The 14,710-nt window shown below is 43.5% G+C and overlaps 1 protein-coding gene across 2 annotated transcripts in view; it reads left to right on the forward strand.

The window, feature by feature from the left end:
- Positions 1 to 6,723: 6,723 nt before the first annotated feature.
- Positions 6,724 to 14,710, forward strand: part of RASGRP1 (RAS guanyl releasing protein 1) — an 80,458-nt gene continuing 72,471 nt past the window's right edge. The window contains exons 1-2 of one of the 2 annotated variants that reach the window (XM_037834339.1): positions 6,724 to 6,949; positions 12,687 to 12,871. In XM_037834339.1, the coding sequence (XP_037690267.1) occupies positions 6,876 to 6,949; positions 12,687 to 12,871 (259 nt within the window). In that variant the 5' untranslated portion in view covers positions 6,724 to 6,875. Of the gene's footprint in view, positions 6,950 to 6,993; positions 7,243 to 12,686; positions 12,872 to 14,710 lie in introns of those variants that run through there. The other variant, XM_037834340.1, reaches the window with a different exon arrangement.

A 14,710-nucleotide genomic window follows, 5' to 3' on the forward strand; every position in this document is an offset into this window, starting at 1 on the left:
GATGCAGACCAGTCTTGATCCACACTTGCAGCAAATTTGAGCTTTCTGGTTTGTTTTTTAATCAAATGCATTTCCAATTATCCTGGTGCTTTCTCGCGTGTGACTTTGTCATTTGTGAAACACAAACTCCGTACTCACAGAGAAGGCAGTTACCCACCAGGATAAGACACACCTTCCCCAGGCCTCCAAGAGAGAGTCTTGCTCCCCATTTCCAAATGGGGATGAACATACAAGCAAATTATTCTACCCTAACTTCTACCATCATAATTCTCCTCTCTGCCCAAGAGAGTCTCACTCCCTGTTCCCATGGCAAAGAATCAGATTGAATGAAAAGACACTTAGGCCCTTTGGGGGTCTGGTGAAGATTGTTCTTTGGCACAGGATAGTGGGAAGGGGCATTCAAACGCCTCTGCCAAATCAAGAGGAAAGAATTACAAGAATTACTTGTAATTTGTGTATGAAATGGCCTACTTCCATATTTCTTAAACGTGGGTAAAGTATGATCCTTCCTAAAGGGAAAACAATTTCTCACAGATCCTCAAGGATGAGTCTGAACACCATCCCAGTTTGAGAAACACCCACCCACATTAATTTGCAATGATCTTTTCCCCTGCTTACATGCAAGTTAGGCATTTTCATTTCAATACTATGCTTATAACAGTGCTTTTTTGTATGCATATTAAATTAAACAGTTTTTTGTATCTGAAAACCACATCCTTTGGTTGGTCCTGGCCATTTGTATCTTTCTATGAACTGTTTTATTTTTTTTCTAGCTTTTACCTTTGAGTCTTTGCAGGTTTTAAATTATTACGCAGTATTAATGCTAGTATGTTGCTGGTGCATTCTAGAAGTTTAAAATATAGTGATTGCATAACTAAACTGCTTTTAGCATTTACCATTTAAATTATTGCTGTTCTGATTGCAATGCCAGCCTTTTGAAAAGAGCCCTATGTTGAATTTTAATGAACTCAGTCCTCTTTTCAGCAGCACTCAATCTCAAGCACCCAAAGGGAGACTTGAGAAGTGGTGTTAATTGAATTACATCTAAAATGGTACAAAGGATTTAAGCATCTCCCTGGGGACTCTTCAAGGTGTGAAGCCTCTCAGACTCCGCAAAGGCAAGAAGATTAACTCAAATTTGAGAACTTCATTTATATATTAGAGGGAAATCACAATAAGTTCCTGAGTATTATAGTTCAGCAAAGCACCCTGCTCTCCCTTCCCTTTGCATATTCCTTTTTTTCTGAAACACTTTCCTCTCCTCTCCTCTCAACTAAGAACGAGGGTAGAGGCCCCTTCAATGTGATCACGTAGGGAGACACTCCCCATTGTATCCCCAGAACCTGGCCCTCCAAACATACTAACACGTCTTCAGTGATTACTTTATGCTAGGCATGGATCATATTTATTTACCCACAAAGTGCATGAGGTAGGCATTGCTTAAACCCATTCTTACAACCAAGGAAACTGAGGCTTAGAAAACTTATTAACTTGCTCAGGGTCACATGATTAGGAAGCATTTTTTAAGATGGAGGTTCTAACTCCAGAACTCACATTTATAATTACTGTGCCATTCTAGAAGCCTTCCAAACATTCATGAAAAAAAATATTGTTCAATGAACTTATACAAAGCAGATTAACCAGCAACTTAAGTTTGCTGTCCCCCAGCCTCTGTTTTTCCTTTTAAGCACACTGAGGCCAGAATCAGAAAGCAAGACTCAGTGATCCAAAATAGCATTTATTTATGGAGTAGATGCATGCATATAATACAAAAATAAAAGTTACAAAAGGTGGAACAATGCAAAATAAGATTTCCTCCTACTCGTGGCCTCCCAGTTCCCTTTCCCAGAGGCAATTATCAAGATCTATTGTTAGCATGAGAGATAGATTTAGAGATGTAGTTTGTAAATTATGATCCTCATCCAGTAGTGGATTAATTTAGTGGGTCCTGAACAGCATTTTTAAAAATGATATAGACAAAAAATAGATCTGAAAATATCAGTTTCCTACATGTAGTAGGGAAAAATATTGTGTCGTGCAGTTTGTGTTTCAGTTTTACGTATAGTATAAATATACATGTGACTGAGTCACACAATGTAAAGGGACTTCCTCACTGTGGAGTAATGTTCAAAGCAGTTTGCAAGCCACTGAATTTAAATGAATATGACTTTGGGGGACTCTGAGAAGGGACTTCACAGAGACAGGCAACATCTTTCAAAGCAGCCGAAAACAACAGCGGATTTTCACCTCTGAGGTCTATATTTGGGATAAGATAACTTAAAATATAAATTATATGCTCTTCATAAAATTTCCTTTGGAGAATCCTGAAGGTGCCTCAAAGAGACAGAACTCTCTGCTTAAGAGCTGGCCTTCAGATGGGAGAGGCCGAGAGAGTCTTGATTTCAGGCAAGAAGATGCCAAGGACAAAGAAGCAAGCAGGAGTCAGACTGCAAGCCCCAGATCTAAAGGCACAGGGGCAAAAGGAGCCGCTCCTCACATGAGCAATTCCATGTAGCCTTGGTCCAAGGTAAGAGCATCCGGGAGTTACTGTGTTTAACGCAACATTGTGGGACAGCCATTTACAATAATAAAAATAATGAGGCCAATTCTTCCTGCCTCAGAAATAGAGCAACACTCAGCGGGAGAGCAAAGGATGGCTCCATATTCCCTCCCTCCTTTTCGCTCTCCACATCCCTTGACTATCCCCTGGAGCTGTGCACCCCTAAAGGTGGTGACTTTGTCCTCCCAGGTCCACGTAGAGGCCTCATCTGGGATAGAGAAGGTGTGACCCCATGAGGGCAGAGTATACTGACTCAGAAATCAGGGCGTAAAATCATGGCTTATTTCTGTTTGCTTATTTGTTTATTTGGCTACTGTCTTCTCTACTAGAATGTCAGCTCGTGAGAACAAGGATCTTGTCTGTCTTGTTCTCTACCAGATTCTCAGTAATAACTGCCTACTGACTAGAAGGAGGCATCTAGTAAGTATATCTTAAATGGATGAATAAATGTTAGACAACAGAATGGAAGCTGTGGTAGCCAACAGATTCCAAGTACAACCAGTCTTTAGGCAGATTCTGGAAGGTGGGCAGCAGGAGGCTTTGCACCCCTCTTCACCTGGAAGGCAGACCTATGTGTGCCCTCTCTGGTGACCTACAGGTTTAGACATGTTTGATGTAATTGCACCTTTGCAGGTTCTACAGGTAAAAAGAGATGGCAGGCAGAAGGAAGTGCATGGGCAAAGGCTCTGAGGCTTGACAAGGCACAGGGAACAGCAATTACCAGGAGTGGCCACGGTGCAGCCTGAAAGGTCTGGTGCCTGGGAGGGCATGGCTAGAGAGGCCAGACTGGACAGGTAAGGTTTGGTTTTGAAGGTACACCATGGTAAGAAGCTTGTGCTTTATTCTGTAAGCAACTTGGGATTCCTTGGCAGTTTGGCAACAGAGAAATGGCATGATCAGCTAACTCCGGAAGCAACATGAAAGAAGGAACAGAGAAAAGGAATTTCTACAATTCGGGAGGCCAGTTATGTGGCCATTCTGTGTGCCCAGGTAAGATATGATGGGGTCTAGACCAAGATGTGGCCATGGAGATGGAGAGGAAGGCTTGTGGAACAATTAAAGGGGGTGGCCAGTTGGAAATGTGGGTCTGGATGAGAGGAGGGATGTCTAGTTGAATAATCAGACATGAGAACCATATAGGTCATGGTTGATGCCATGGAAGAAAAGAAAAATACCTATCTGAGTAACGGATCATTTAGAAAATCTGATGAAAGCTAAAGACCTTTCCTCTGGGAAGAACATATACAAAAATTGGATATAATTTCAGGGGCTTCAGAGACACCTCCCCAAAGCCAAGGAAAGAGTCCATGGAACTGAATGAGAGGAGGAAGACTGATGGAGAAAGATTCCTGAGGAAGGCCTTCACTGGAGGGGTGGGCAGAGGAAGACAATGGTCCCCAATCTTTCTCAACAGATAGACATTGATTCTTGTCTACCAAAGAGATTCATGAAGCAGAAGAGAGAATAAGAAGAGGAAATGAGAGAAAAGGAGAATTTTGGTCTTGTGGTCAGAGGAGCCTCAGACAACACCAAGAAGATTAAACACAAGGTAGAAGGTAGATGGTTAGAGATGGAGCTGACCTGTAGTTCTTTAGATGCTTTGAAAAGATGCATTGCTCAGGTGGAAGCAAGCAGCCAGAAAGCCTCATCAAAGAGCTCAGGATGGCCCAGAAACAGAATCAGATGCAAGTGGAGTGCAGAGTTTTCATGAAGCCAGAAAGAAAGAACATTCTTGGTTACAGAAAAGTAGGCCTCTTTCTTCAGAAAACTCACCAAGAGTCATCTCTTTAATGAACTAACAACCTCAAATTCTACTCTTTGTATACATAATTTTGGACTGTATGTGAGTAGGTGTATGTAACTGCCTACGTGTGTACTTAGTATATATGGAATAGTCTCTCTACAAACACATATTTACATATACATATACATAAAAGTATAAGTTTATCCATTTGGCACGTATACATATGCATATGCACTATAGGTCTGGATTACCCCCCTGCCATATACAAGGCCCTCACTGTCCAAAGACTCAGTGCAATGAAAGGAACATAAGAGGTTCTAGTCTCAAGGGGGAAGCAACAGGGAAGAGCTGAAAGCTTCAGATAATCCCATGAAGGGGACCCCATGAAAGGGAGGGGTATGGTGCCAGCAAGCATGAATCCTGCTGTAGGCAGGGGATCTAAAAGGAAAATTTACACCCTTTCTCCAGAAATAATCTAGAAGAATCCAATCTTCTTTGAGGTCACCATATTGCACATTTCAAAAATGAAATCAACATTCAGTTTTTTGGGGACCTTCCCACTGGAGCTGCCCAATGCTGGCTGTTCTATGGAAGCTAAGGAAGCATAGTTCCCAATCCTTGACCTCAAATAATTGACAGTTTAGTTGTGCAGATAAGACGAGGACATAGAATATTCTATGACAATATAAAATGTAAGTAATAGATGTAAGTATTTGAGGGAGGAAGTGGTAAAGGGCTCATGCTGGGATGGGATCACCAGATAATCAGAGATGATCACCTCTGTGAACAAAGTGGAAAACTGACAACTTGGGACTGGAGGGAGTAAAGGCAGAATATATATAGACTGTGGGTTTGGAACCATTCTCAGACGTCCATGGCATTTAGTTTACAGGGCTGTAAGGTTTATATGAGGCAGGGGATTTAACAGCTCTAAAAATGTCTGAACCTTAGAAACTGTGAGTGAGGAAGAGTGTCATTATTTACTATCTATCTAATATGCACAATGTGCCTTCTGTATGTATGTGTGTATATATATATATTCATGTAAATGGTTGTGGATTAGGACTGGTTCTTCCTATCTGGGGGTATGTGGAGATTAAATGAGGTAATGTATAGAAAGCACTCAGAACGTCTGGTGTTTACATCTCTACCTCTTGGATTTTGTTCTCTCCAAGAGGATTCCCTGGAGAAATGTCTTTCTGGTCTCAGTATCAAGTAGACTTGATCTCCTCATAAGCAATTTTTTAGTTTTGTCTTGCATGTGGCAGGAACTGTATTTTAGACAATTTTGAAACTGACAGCTAGAAATCAGCAAATTTTGATCCCACTTGAAGCAAGTGTATTGGATTCTATGGGTGTATTTTTTTAAAAAGACTCATTTCTGGCTCCATTTTATGTGCCTTATTTTTCATTTCAGACACTTCTTTTTGTAAATTATATACACCTGTAAGTCATTTTGATTTCCTTTTATCAGATGAGGTGGCATATAAATATATGGAAATATATCAATGAAATAGCAGAGGGAGGCTTTAAGTTCCAGAACATTATGGCTGGAAGATAACCATTATTGTGGCTAGAGTCATGGTACATGAGGATGACATTCTGTGTATTAGGGATGTCATTAGGGCAGCCCAGCATGATTGCAGGGGTCATAGCTCTCTTTGCTGCTTACCAGTTGCATGAGCTGAGGCAAATTATTCTCTAAACTCTAATTTTTTCACCTATAACTGTAACCTCTCATATTTGGAGGGTGTAGATTAAATAAGGTAATGCATAGAAAGTACTCAGCGCAATGCCTGGTGTGTAAATACTCAATCAACACTAACCCTTGTTATTATCATCACTATCTCTTGGACAAGTAGGAGGTAGGCCCTCATGTTTGGCCAGGGGCAGCAGACACTGGCATTGTAGGAAAGCTCGCTGCACCTCTCCCCACTTCTCCCCGCACCTCTCCCCACTTCTCCCCACCCTTCCCCAACTCTTCCTATGTCTCCTCAGCCTTCTCTTCCTCTCCCCACCACTCCCAACGCACAGAGGCCAGCCAGCTGTCTTTGGGGCCTATGTGGATCACGCCTGCAGAGGGAACCTCCACACCTGCCACCCTCCTCCAGGGCGCAATGAACATATCTACAGCCCAGTCTTACAAATTGTTACCAAGAAGAGACCCAAATGCGCAGGTTAAGTCTCATCCACAACTGTTCTTAACCCCGATCCCGGCTCTGATCTATATAAAAGAGGGGGCTAGGAGTCCTTGGGAGCCAGAAATGAAAGCCGCAAGCAGCGGTCCCAGGCCTCGGACAGGAGACGGCCAGACCGCGGAGAGTGGGGGGAGCCTGGGGGAACCCGCGAGAGCCGCTCGGTGAACCCCACTTCCTCCGGCTCAGGTGGAAGGAGCCGGCTCACAGATCCTCCGCGAGGCGCGGAGTTGGTGGGATTCAGTATAACCAGGAGCCTCCCCCCCTCCACTTCTTTCGCTCCCCTTCGTACTTAATCCTTTGGCTGAGTGCTGTAGACGGCAGGGGTGAAAGGAGGGAACTGCGAGAGGCCCAGGCCTCTAGGCACTACCGAGTAATGGGGGCAGGTTTCGGAGAAGAACTGAAGAGCGCCACACATTTCCTACAGCCGATAACATCAGCGCTTGTCAGGTGGTTCGGGCGAGCGAGCGAGCGTGTGTGTGTATGTGCGCGTGTGTGCGAGTGTAAGGGAGAGGGCGCGCGCTCACACAAAGTTTGTGCCTGCGGGTGCGCCTACGACGGGCTCACCTGGCTCCGAGAGCCGCGGGCAGGCGGCCCGGGGGCGGCGAGAGCCCAGGCGGGCGGCGGCGGCGGCGGCAATGCTTCGCGCCCCGCCGAGCCGGTTCCGCCGCGCTAGGTGAGCCCGCGCCAGGAGCGCGGGCCGCGGCCATGGGCACCCTGGGCAAGGCGAGAGAGGCTCCGCGGTGAGTAGACGCGGCGGGTCGCCGAGAGAGCGCTTTCCGGACCCAGACCCACGGGAGCACCAAGTTTTCTTTTGGGGGAAGGGACAAGTGAGCGGGCGGCCCCCTGAACTCTTCTCACTGATGGGGGTGGGGGGCAGGAGTCGGAGGCGGGCTGCGAGGAGCAGGGGCGCCTCTTCCTACAGGAAGTTGTTGTCCCGGGGTGAGGGGCGACAGAAGGCCGGGGTCCCTGGCTGAAGCCCGGGGAGACCGGCACCGGGTGCGGACACGCCCGGAGCGCCCCGCGCTCGAGTGACAAGGGAGAGAGCTGGGGTTGTAGAGGGGCGACGCGGCCGCCAGGCCATTGTTTGCCAAGCTAGATCTGTCATTGCTAGGGTCGAAGCCCTTAACTGACCTAGTCCTCGCCCGCCGACGGCTGCCACCCATTCCCCCGGATCCTCACCACCAGAGGCCGGGGACTCCCACCCTTGGACTTTCCGCTCCACCCTCACCTGCTGAGGGCGCGGGGCACCGGCAGCGCCATCTAGCGGCCTCTCCCGGCCCTTCGGCGCTCAGGCGGGGCCCAGAGGGGCCAACAGCGTTTAGAGCTTTGGGCTTGCACCGCGAGCAAGCATAAGTGGTACTGACTGCTTGGTCGCCCCTACCCCAGAGAAGCTTCCAGGTCTGTGGGTCAGGGAACTGTATAGTTTTGTGGGTGGAAACCTGCAAACCCCTTCTCCCCACTGTGATTCAAGAGAGATGTTTTAAGAGGCTCTTGGGGTGATGGAATATGAAGCACGAGTGACAGTGAGTGAAAGGGCTTTGGGGGAAAGGAGTCCTGGAGGAGCCAGGTGTGAGTTTATCTTCCAAAGGCCAAAACCGGTCAACTGCCTGGACCACGGCTTGGCCTCTTGACAGGGCTGGGCAAATTGTGCATTTCACAACTCCAAGGGGGCCCATTCACATGGACTCTGATGTGACTGTGCAGTGCCCAGCCTGCACTACCAGACCCAGTTGAGGCAGGGAGCTTTGCCATGCTAAACTTTTGGTACTTCCATTCACCTGATATTAATGGTCCTTGGCCCACAGTACCTTGCACTAGATTGGGGTGGGGGTGGGGCCTGAGTAAATTAAATTGAGTTTATATTATATGGAGAAGACAGGACTGGAAGGAATGCTCACCAGGAGCCAATAAAGGTCACCTTCCACTGCAAAGAAAGTTGAGGAAGTGCCAGTTCTCTTCCTCCATTTCATTCCTTAATCTTCTAGGCTTGATAAAAATTGCACTAAAAGTCCAGTCAGAAATTGTGACCTCCACTGAGATGCCTGTGCCTGGAGAGGATTCCACCTAAAATTTGACCATTTCCCTCAGCAAACCCTTTGGGGCCTTGACCACTTTCAGGTCCAGAAAAACCTTCATGTTAACTGATTTTGCTCGTGCTTTTTTTTTTTTTTTTTTTTTTAAGTATTATTATTTTCATTCATAAGGGAGTTGGCCAAGAAATATTTGGCCACTATCCTTTACAAATATGGCTTGGCAGACTTAGAGGCCATTCTTTCTATGGGTTGTTAAAACGCCCTTACACCTGCCTATAATAAAGCATTTTATAAATCCTTATCTGCAGTCATTTCATCAGAAGAGACAGAGTAATTTGAAGGTTTGTCACAAGGCAACCAGTCAGGAGAGACAAGTTTCCTAGTTTGTGGTTCATATTATTCCCCATTTCCCCAGACCTCTTAGGTTGCAATTTGTTTTTTTTAATAGTTTCTCTTCTCTCTGGTTCTTAATGCCCAAGCCCTCTGAGGCTCTCTGGCCTCCATATTTCCCTGATAGGACCTTTCACCCTCCCTTCTCTTCTTCTATCCTAAATATTCCCTTCAGGTTCTTGCTTTCTACCTGAACGTACCCCAATCCTTCCTAGTTCCGGTAAAACCTTCTACCTCTGAGAAAAACCTTGTAAACCAAAGTGGTTTCTCTGCCGGTAACACTAGGAAACATTACCACAATTAGAAACCAGAGCAGGTTTAGGAGTCCTGAATGGGTGATACCACCAACTGAGAGAGGAAATGGAATTTTCCTTGGATTTCCTGGTTGAGAGAGTGATGTAACCATTTCTCCAGCCCCAGCAGGAGGATCCCTGCCTGGAGACACAGCCTCTGGTTGTACTTGCCTTTTCTCCAGGGTCTAGGGAGAGGTGGTGTGGAAACATAAGAGAAAAAGAAATTTCTACTGAGAATGACTTTATTTTCCTCTTTCCCTTACCCCACCTTTGTTGGGAGTCTTATTGGTGGTAAGGCAGCCACTAGGACAGAATGTTGGCTAATTTCAACACTAGACAACCGGCCCCAGTTGACAGTGTTGACAGTGCTTCCAAGAAGGGAAGAGAGCATGGCTGGGAGCATGGAACAGGACATAGGAGGCCTGGCTTCTAGCTTGTCTCTGCCACCAGTGGCTGGTCACATTGCCCTGCTGAGCCTGGACTCCACATGAGGGATTTGGGAAGTGGCCATGCAGAGTCCATCCAATGAATGGCAGTAGTGGTAGCACAGCACTGTGAATATAATTAATGCCACTGAATCTGGGATTTGAGGACAGTTCTGGGGACCTGCAGATGGAGTAGGGCCTGAAATTCAGCCTTTATGTTATCAGCTATGCTTCTGGAGGATTTTACATTTTTTTTAAATTGAGTTGACCTTTTCTGCCTTTATGTTCCATCTACTTGCTAACTCTGATAGCATGAATAGTGCACTGTTCCAGGTACAATAGATAACATTGACTATGTAATTTAATCTCTTTTAGACTCAGTTTTATCATCATGAAATGGAGGTAACATCTTTCTGGGCTATAAGCATTAAAGATGATATAACTCCTCAGCTCAGTGCCTGCCATTTCATAAGGTCTCAATTCATGGTGGCTACTGTTATTTTCTCTTGTTTTCAAAATCTGATCTGGTCCTGGGGCTACCATAGGGTCTGGATAAAATTCAATAATGGCCAGTAACTTAACTGAGTGCTGTAACACCAATCCGATCTTTTAGGAGTCCTGGGCAATGTCTGCTCACTGACTTTGGGTTAGCAGATGCCCTACAGCCAGTTGTTATATGGATTTCATCAGGCCCTCAGCTACTCCAGACTAGCACGCTGGAGCTAGATTGAAACAGAACCTGAAGGGCCAGGGTGTTTCCTCCACAAGTCTGGCTGTAGACTGAGTGGCCCCATTGTTCAGTACATTGTTATTTAGCAGGCTGGTTTTCCCAAAATTCACATTTTATTTTTATCTGAGCACTTCTTCAGTCCTTTTTGGGTGAGATTATATCTCGTCTGAGATGCCTTCCCAAACACTCCTGCTGGAACTGAGTTCTCCCTTCTCTGAAAACATCACATTTCTTAGCCTTGACAGAGGACACATATTTAAGATTTATGTAGTTAGTTATCTTTTCATGGTCTAGGTCTGATTCTCCACTTAAATGTTGTATTAGGCCACTTACAGAATACTTCTATATAACACCACCAACAACAACAAAAACTAACATATAAAGAGTATGTTTTATAATTTACAAAGTACCTTTGATAGACTATCTCACTGTGGTCTACTCTGGCCTATCATAATGTCTAACTCATAGAATAAGCACTTATTTACTAATGAATGTCATCATATGTTTGTCATAACCCATAGTGAATAGCTAAAGTTAAGGATCTAAGGTATATTTCTATTTTCTTTTTCTTCTCCTTTTTGGTAGTAAATTATGAAATGACCAAAGCCACAATAGGGAGAGGAAAATTAACTGTATGCTCAAAGAAGTTACCAGCAACAACACCCATGACCATTACACTGTAAAAGATTATAGATATATGTGTGTGCTTTTCTATTTTTTTAACAGAGGAAAATAAAATGCATAACCTTCTTCATATCACTTTCCAAACAAAGTTTCTTGTGCCGATGAGGTCATGACCAAAGATAAAGCTAACTGTAAATCGACAGAGGTGATCTATTAGAATTCTAAGACATTTCCAGGTCCAGACTTGTCCTTTTACCTTCAGTTCTGAACCAAAGCTCTCATAAGCTCTGCTTCCTTTTTCAGTTAATGAAGTCCCAAGTGAGGACTTGATAGAATGATGGTTAGTGATAAAAAATGACCCACAATGTATATCCATGTTATCAATAATGAAAAACAGGATCTTAAAACCAACTAAGATTTGTGAGAAAACCATGTCTAACTTGAAAATCTAAACACCACAACATAATCCTTCACATTGCACATAGTTCCCCTGCGCATAGTTCCTCAGTCTTTGACTTCTCCCCCCAAATCCTAAAAGACATTTCCAAGGCTACCTGACCTTCTACAACATCTTGGTATTGTCCAAGATGAATTAATTTAGCTGAAGATGATACTAACTTAAACAGTTCTTAAAACTCAAGTCAGTGGCCTAGTGTCTAAAATAAAAAAAAAATATTGCTAGTAGCCAAGGATTGCCAAGATACAGTCTTGCCTCTGCCTCTCTCCTTCCAGAATGGGGCATAGCCAGACAGTTATCTTTTTTTTTTTTTTAAAGTAACCAAATTTCTTATTATATTTCACTGAGTTTTTTTTTTATCTTCATTTTATTGAGATATATTCACATACCATGCAGTCATACAAAACAAATCGTACTTCGATTGTTTACAGTACCATTACATAGTTGTACATTCATCACCTAAATCAATCCCTGACACCTTCATTAGCACACACACAAAAATAACAAGAATAATAATTAGAGTGAAAAAGAACAATTGAAGTAAAAAAGAACACTGGGTACCTTTGTCTGTTTGTTTCCTTCCCCTATTTTTCTACTCATCCATCCATAAACTAGACAAAGTGGAGTGTGGTCCTTATGGCTTTCCCAATCCCATTGTCACCCCCTCATAAGCTACATTTTTATACAACTGTCTTCGAGATTCATGGGTTCTGGGTTGTAGTTTGATAGTTTCAGGTATCCACCACCCAGCTACCCCAATTCTTTGGAACCTAAAAAGGGTTGTCTAAAGTGTGCATAAGAGTGCCCCACCAGAGTGACCTCTCAGCTCCTTTTGGAATCTCCTCTGGCCACTGAAGCTTATTTCATTTCCTTTCACATCCCCCTTTGGTCAAGAAGATGTTCTCCGTCCCACGATGCCGGGTCTACATTTCTCCCCGGGAGTCATATTCCACGTCAGACAGTTATCTTAACCCCAGATTGAAGAGCCCTAGTTGCAACACTGAAATTACACCCTGTTATTTGCTGGGGAGATGTCTCTTTAATAGCCAACACGTCTGTTTGGTGCATTTGCCAAGTGGGAGGGGTATGTCTTCTATCAGCCCAACTCAAGGGATTAATTGTTTTATCTCTACTCTCTTCCTCTCCAATCTGCCTTCAGAGCGCTCGGAGCTGGCAGTTTATTTGTCCCTTGGATGCTCTGCTCACACTCACTGCCTCCTCTCTTTCCCTAGGAAACCTGCCCATGGCTGCAGAGCTGCCCCTAAAGCAAGACTAGAGGCGAAGCCAGCCAGCAGCCCCTTCCCCTCCCATCCCAGCCTGGCCCAGATCACCCAGTTCCGAATGATGGTGTCTCTGGGACATTTAGCCAAAGGAGCCAGCCTGGATGATCTCATTGACAGCTGCATTCAATCTTTTGGTGAGTTGGCTAACTGCCCACATGCATAAAAACTGCTATATTATTTTGTTCTTTCTTAAAAAGTGCTTTATAAAATAGCAACCTAGATTGTAATTTGGCTTTAAAAATATCTTCTGAAATAGTCTTTGAAATGTCGGAGACAGTCTGCGGTGCCTATGGCACATGACTATGTGGGTGTAATAGGGCCTGATGAGAGGTGTAATTTAAGGTGAGAAAAGTTCCTGAGGGGAGTTTGTATTTCCATTTCTTTAGGATGGAAGTTTTCTCATGATAAAAAAAAAAAAAATCACAATACAGTAATGTGTGTCTGATGCTTTGAATACTTTTCTGTCCTTGCATTTTTAGAGACACATAAGAATATTGACAGGTGCAAACTTGTGGATCAAAGAGAAATTTGAAAACCTTTTGATCATTTGGACAAATAAAATCTTAATGATTCCCCTTTAAAACCTAAAGGGCAATTGTGGAATAGGAAAGGATTCGGTAAGGCCAGAATGTTTGCAACTGGAAGATATTGGTTAATCAGCACTGTGATTAAGGATAAAGGGTCTGAGAAATAAGCACCCAGACACACACAATGCCAGTGAATTCTTCAGACACTGCACTTGGTTGTTACCAAGACTCATCATCCAGCATGCACAACTTAATGCAGCTGAACAAGCAATTGTCTGAAAAGAAAGCGCTCTCTCTCTCTTTTATTGTATGAGCACTGTCTCTTGATTGTTATTTGTGAAATAGTGTTGAAAAATACTACATATTTGTTCCTGTCCAAAATAGGAATGATTAAAATTGATGGAAAATTCAAAGATTCCCAGTGATACCCATCCCCTTTGCACCCCTGTGTATTCCTCCATCTCCCACTGTGAAGGAGATGAATGCATGTGGCTGGATCAGAAGCAGCAACTCAACTCAGCTCAGGTAGTACAGATGAAGATTAGTTAGAACTCAGAACTAGGGATTATTGGTGGACACCTTCAGCATTTGGTCAGACCTTATTCATAGAATTGTAAAGATTTGACATTTTAGGGATGCTCATTTAGTACAACTCTTTTCACCATTGCAACGAATAGATTCAACTATTTCAGTGTTGGTTTAAAGCAGTGGTTCTCAAATTTTAGTGCATCAAAATCATGGGGAGGGTGTTTCATAATGCAGATTGCTGGGCCTCACCCCAGTGTTTCTGATTTAGTTGGTCTAGAGTGGGGTCCAAGAATTTGTATTTCTAACAAGTTTCCAGTTGATTCTAATGCTACTGATCTGGAAACCACACTTTGAGTTTGTTGTAGACTTCTTAACTTGGAAAAGACGGAGCATTTTCATTATTACTAGTTTAGCATTAAAATTTAATTAACTTTACAATTACTTAAAATTACATTTAAATTTAAATTTTACATTATTTTTAATTAAATTCATTTTTACACTTTAATCTTTCCATTAAGGATGAATTCGGGAGTAGAATGAAAGGCTTTCTGTTTCAAAATAGAAAATATACATGTGAGAAGATAAACCAGAAGACAGCAGATACTAATAATGGAATGGTTTATGATGAGCCATTCTTCATCTACTTTGCTTACAACTAATTGCCACATCCAATAAACTGTAAAGTTCCTCACACAGTGTTGGTAGTCATATTCACTAGTCTTTAGCAGGGCACTATGGATATACCATGAATAAAGATATGTATTTTCTTACCGTTTCATCATTGTGAAAACTGGGATTAAAAACCTGTTTATCATGCTGTCTTTCTTCCCCCCATGCCAATCATGCAACTACCTGCTGAGTTCAGGGCTGTTTTCCTCACCTTCAAATATCCTAATATCAACCTGAAAAATACATGGC

The sequence above is a fragment of the Choloepus didactylus genome, chromosome 4 (assembly GCF_015220235.1).
Source record: "Choloepus didactylus isolate mChoDid1 chromosome 4, mChoDid1.pri, whole genome shotgun sequence".
NCBI lineage: Eukaryota > Metazoa > Chordata > Mammalia > Pilosa > Megalonychidae > Choloepus > Choloepus didactylus.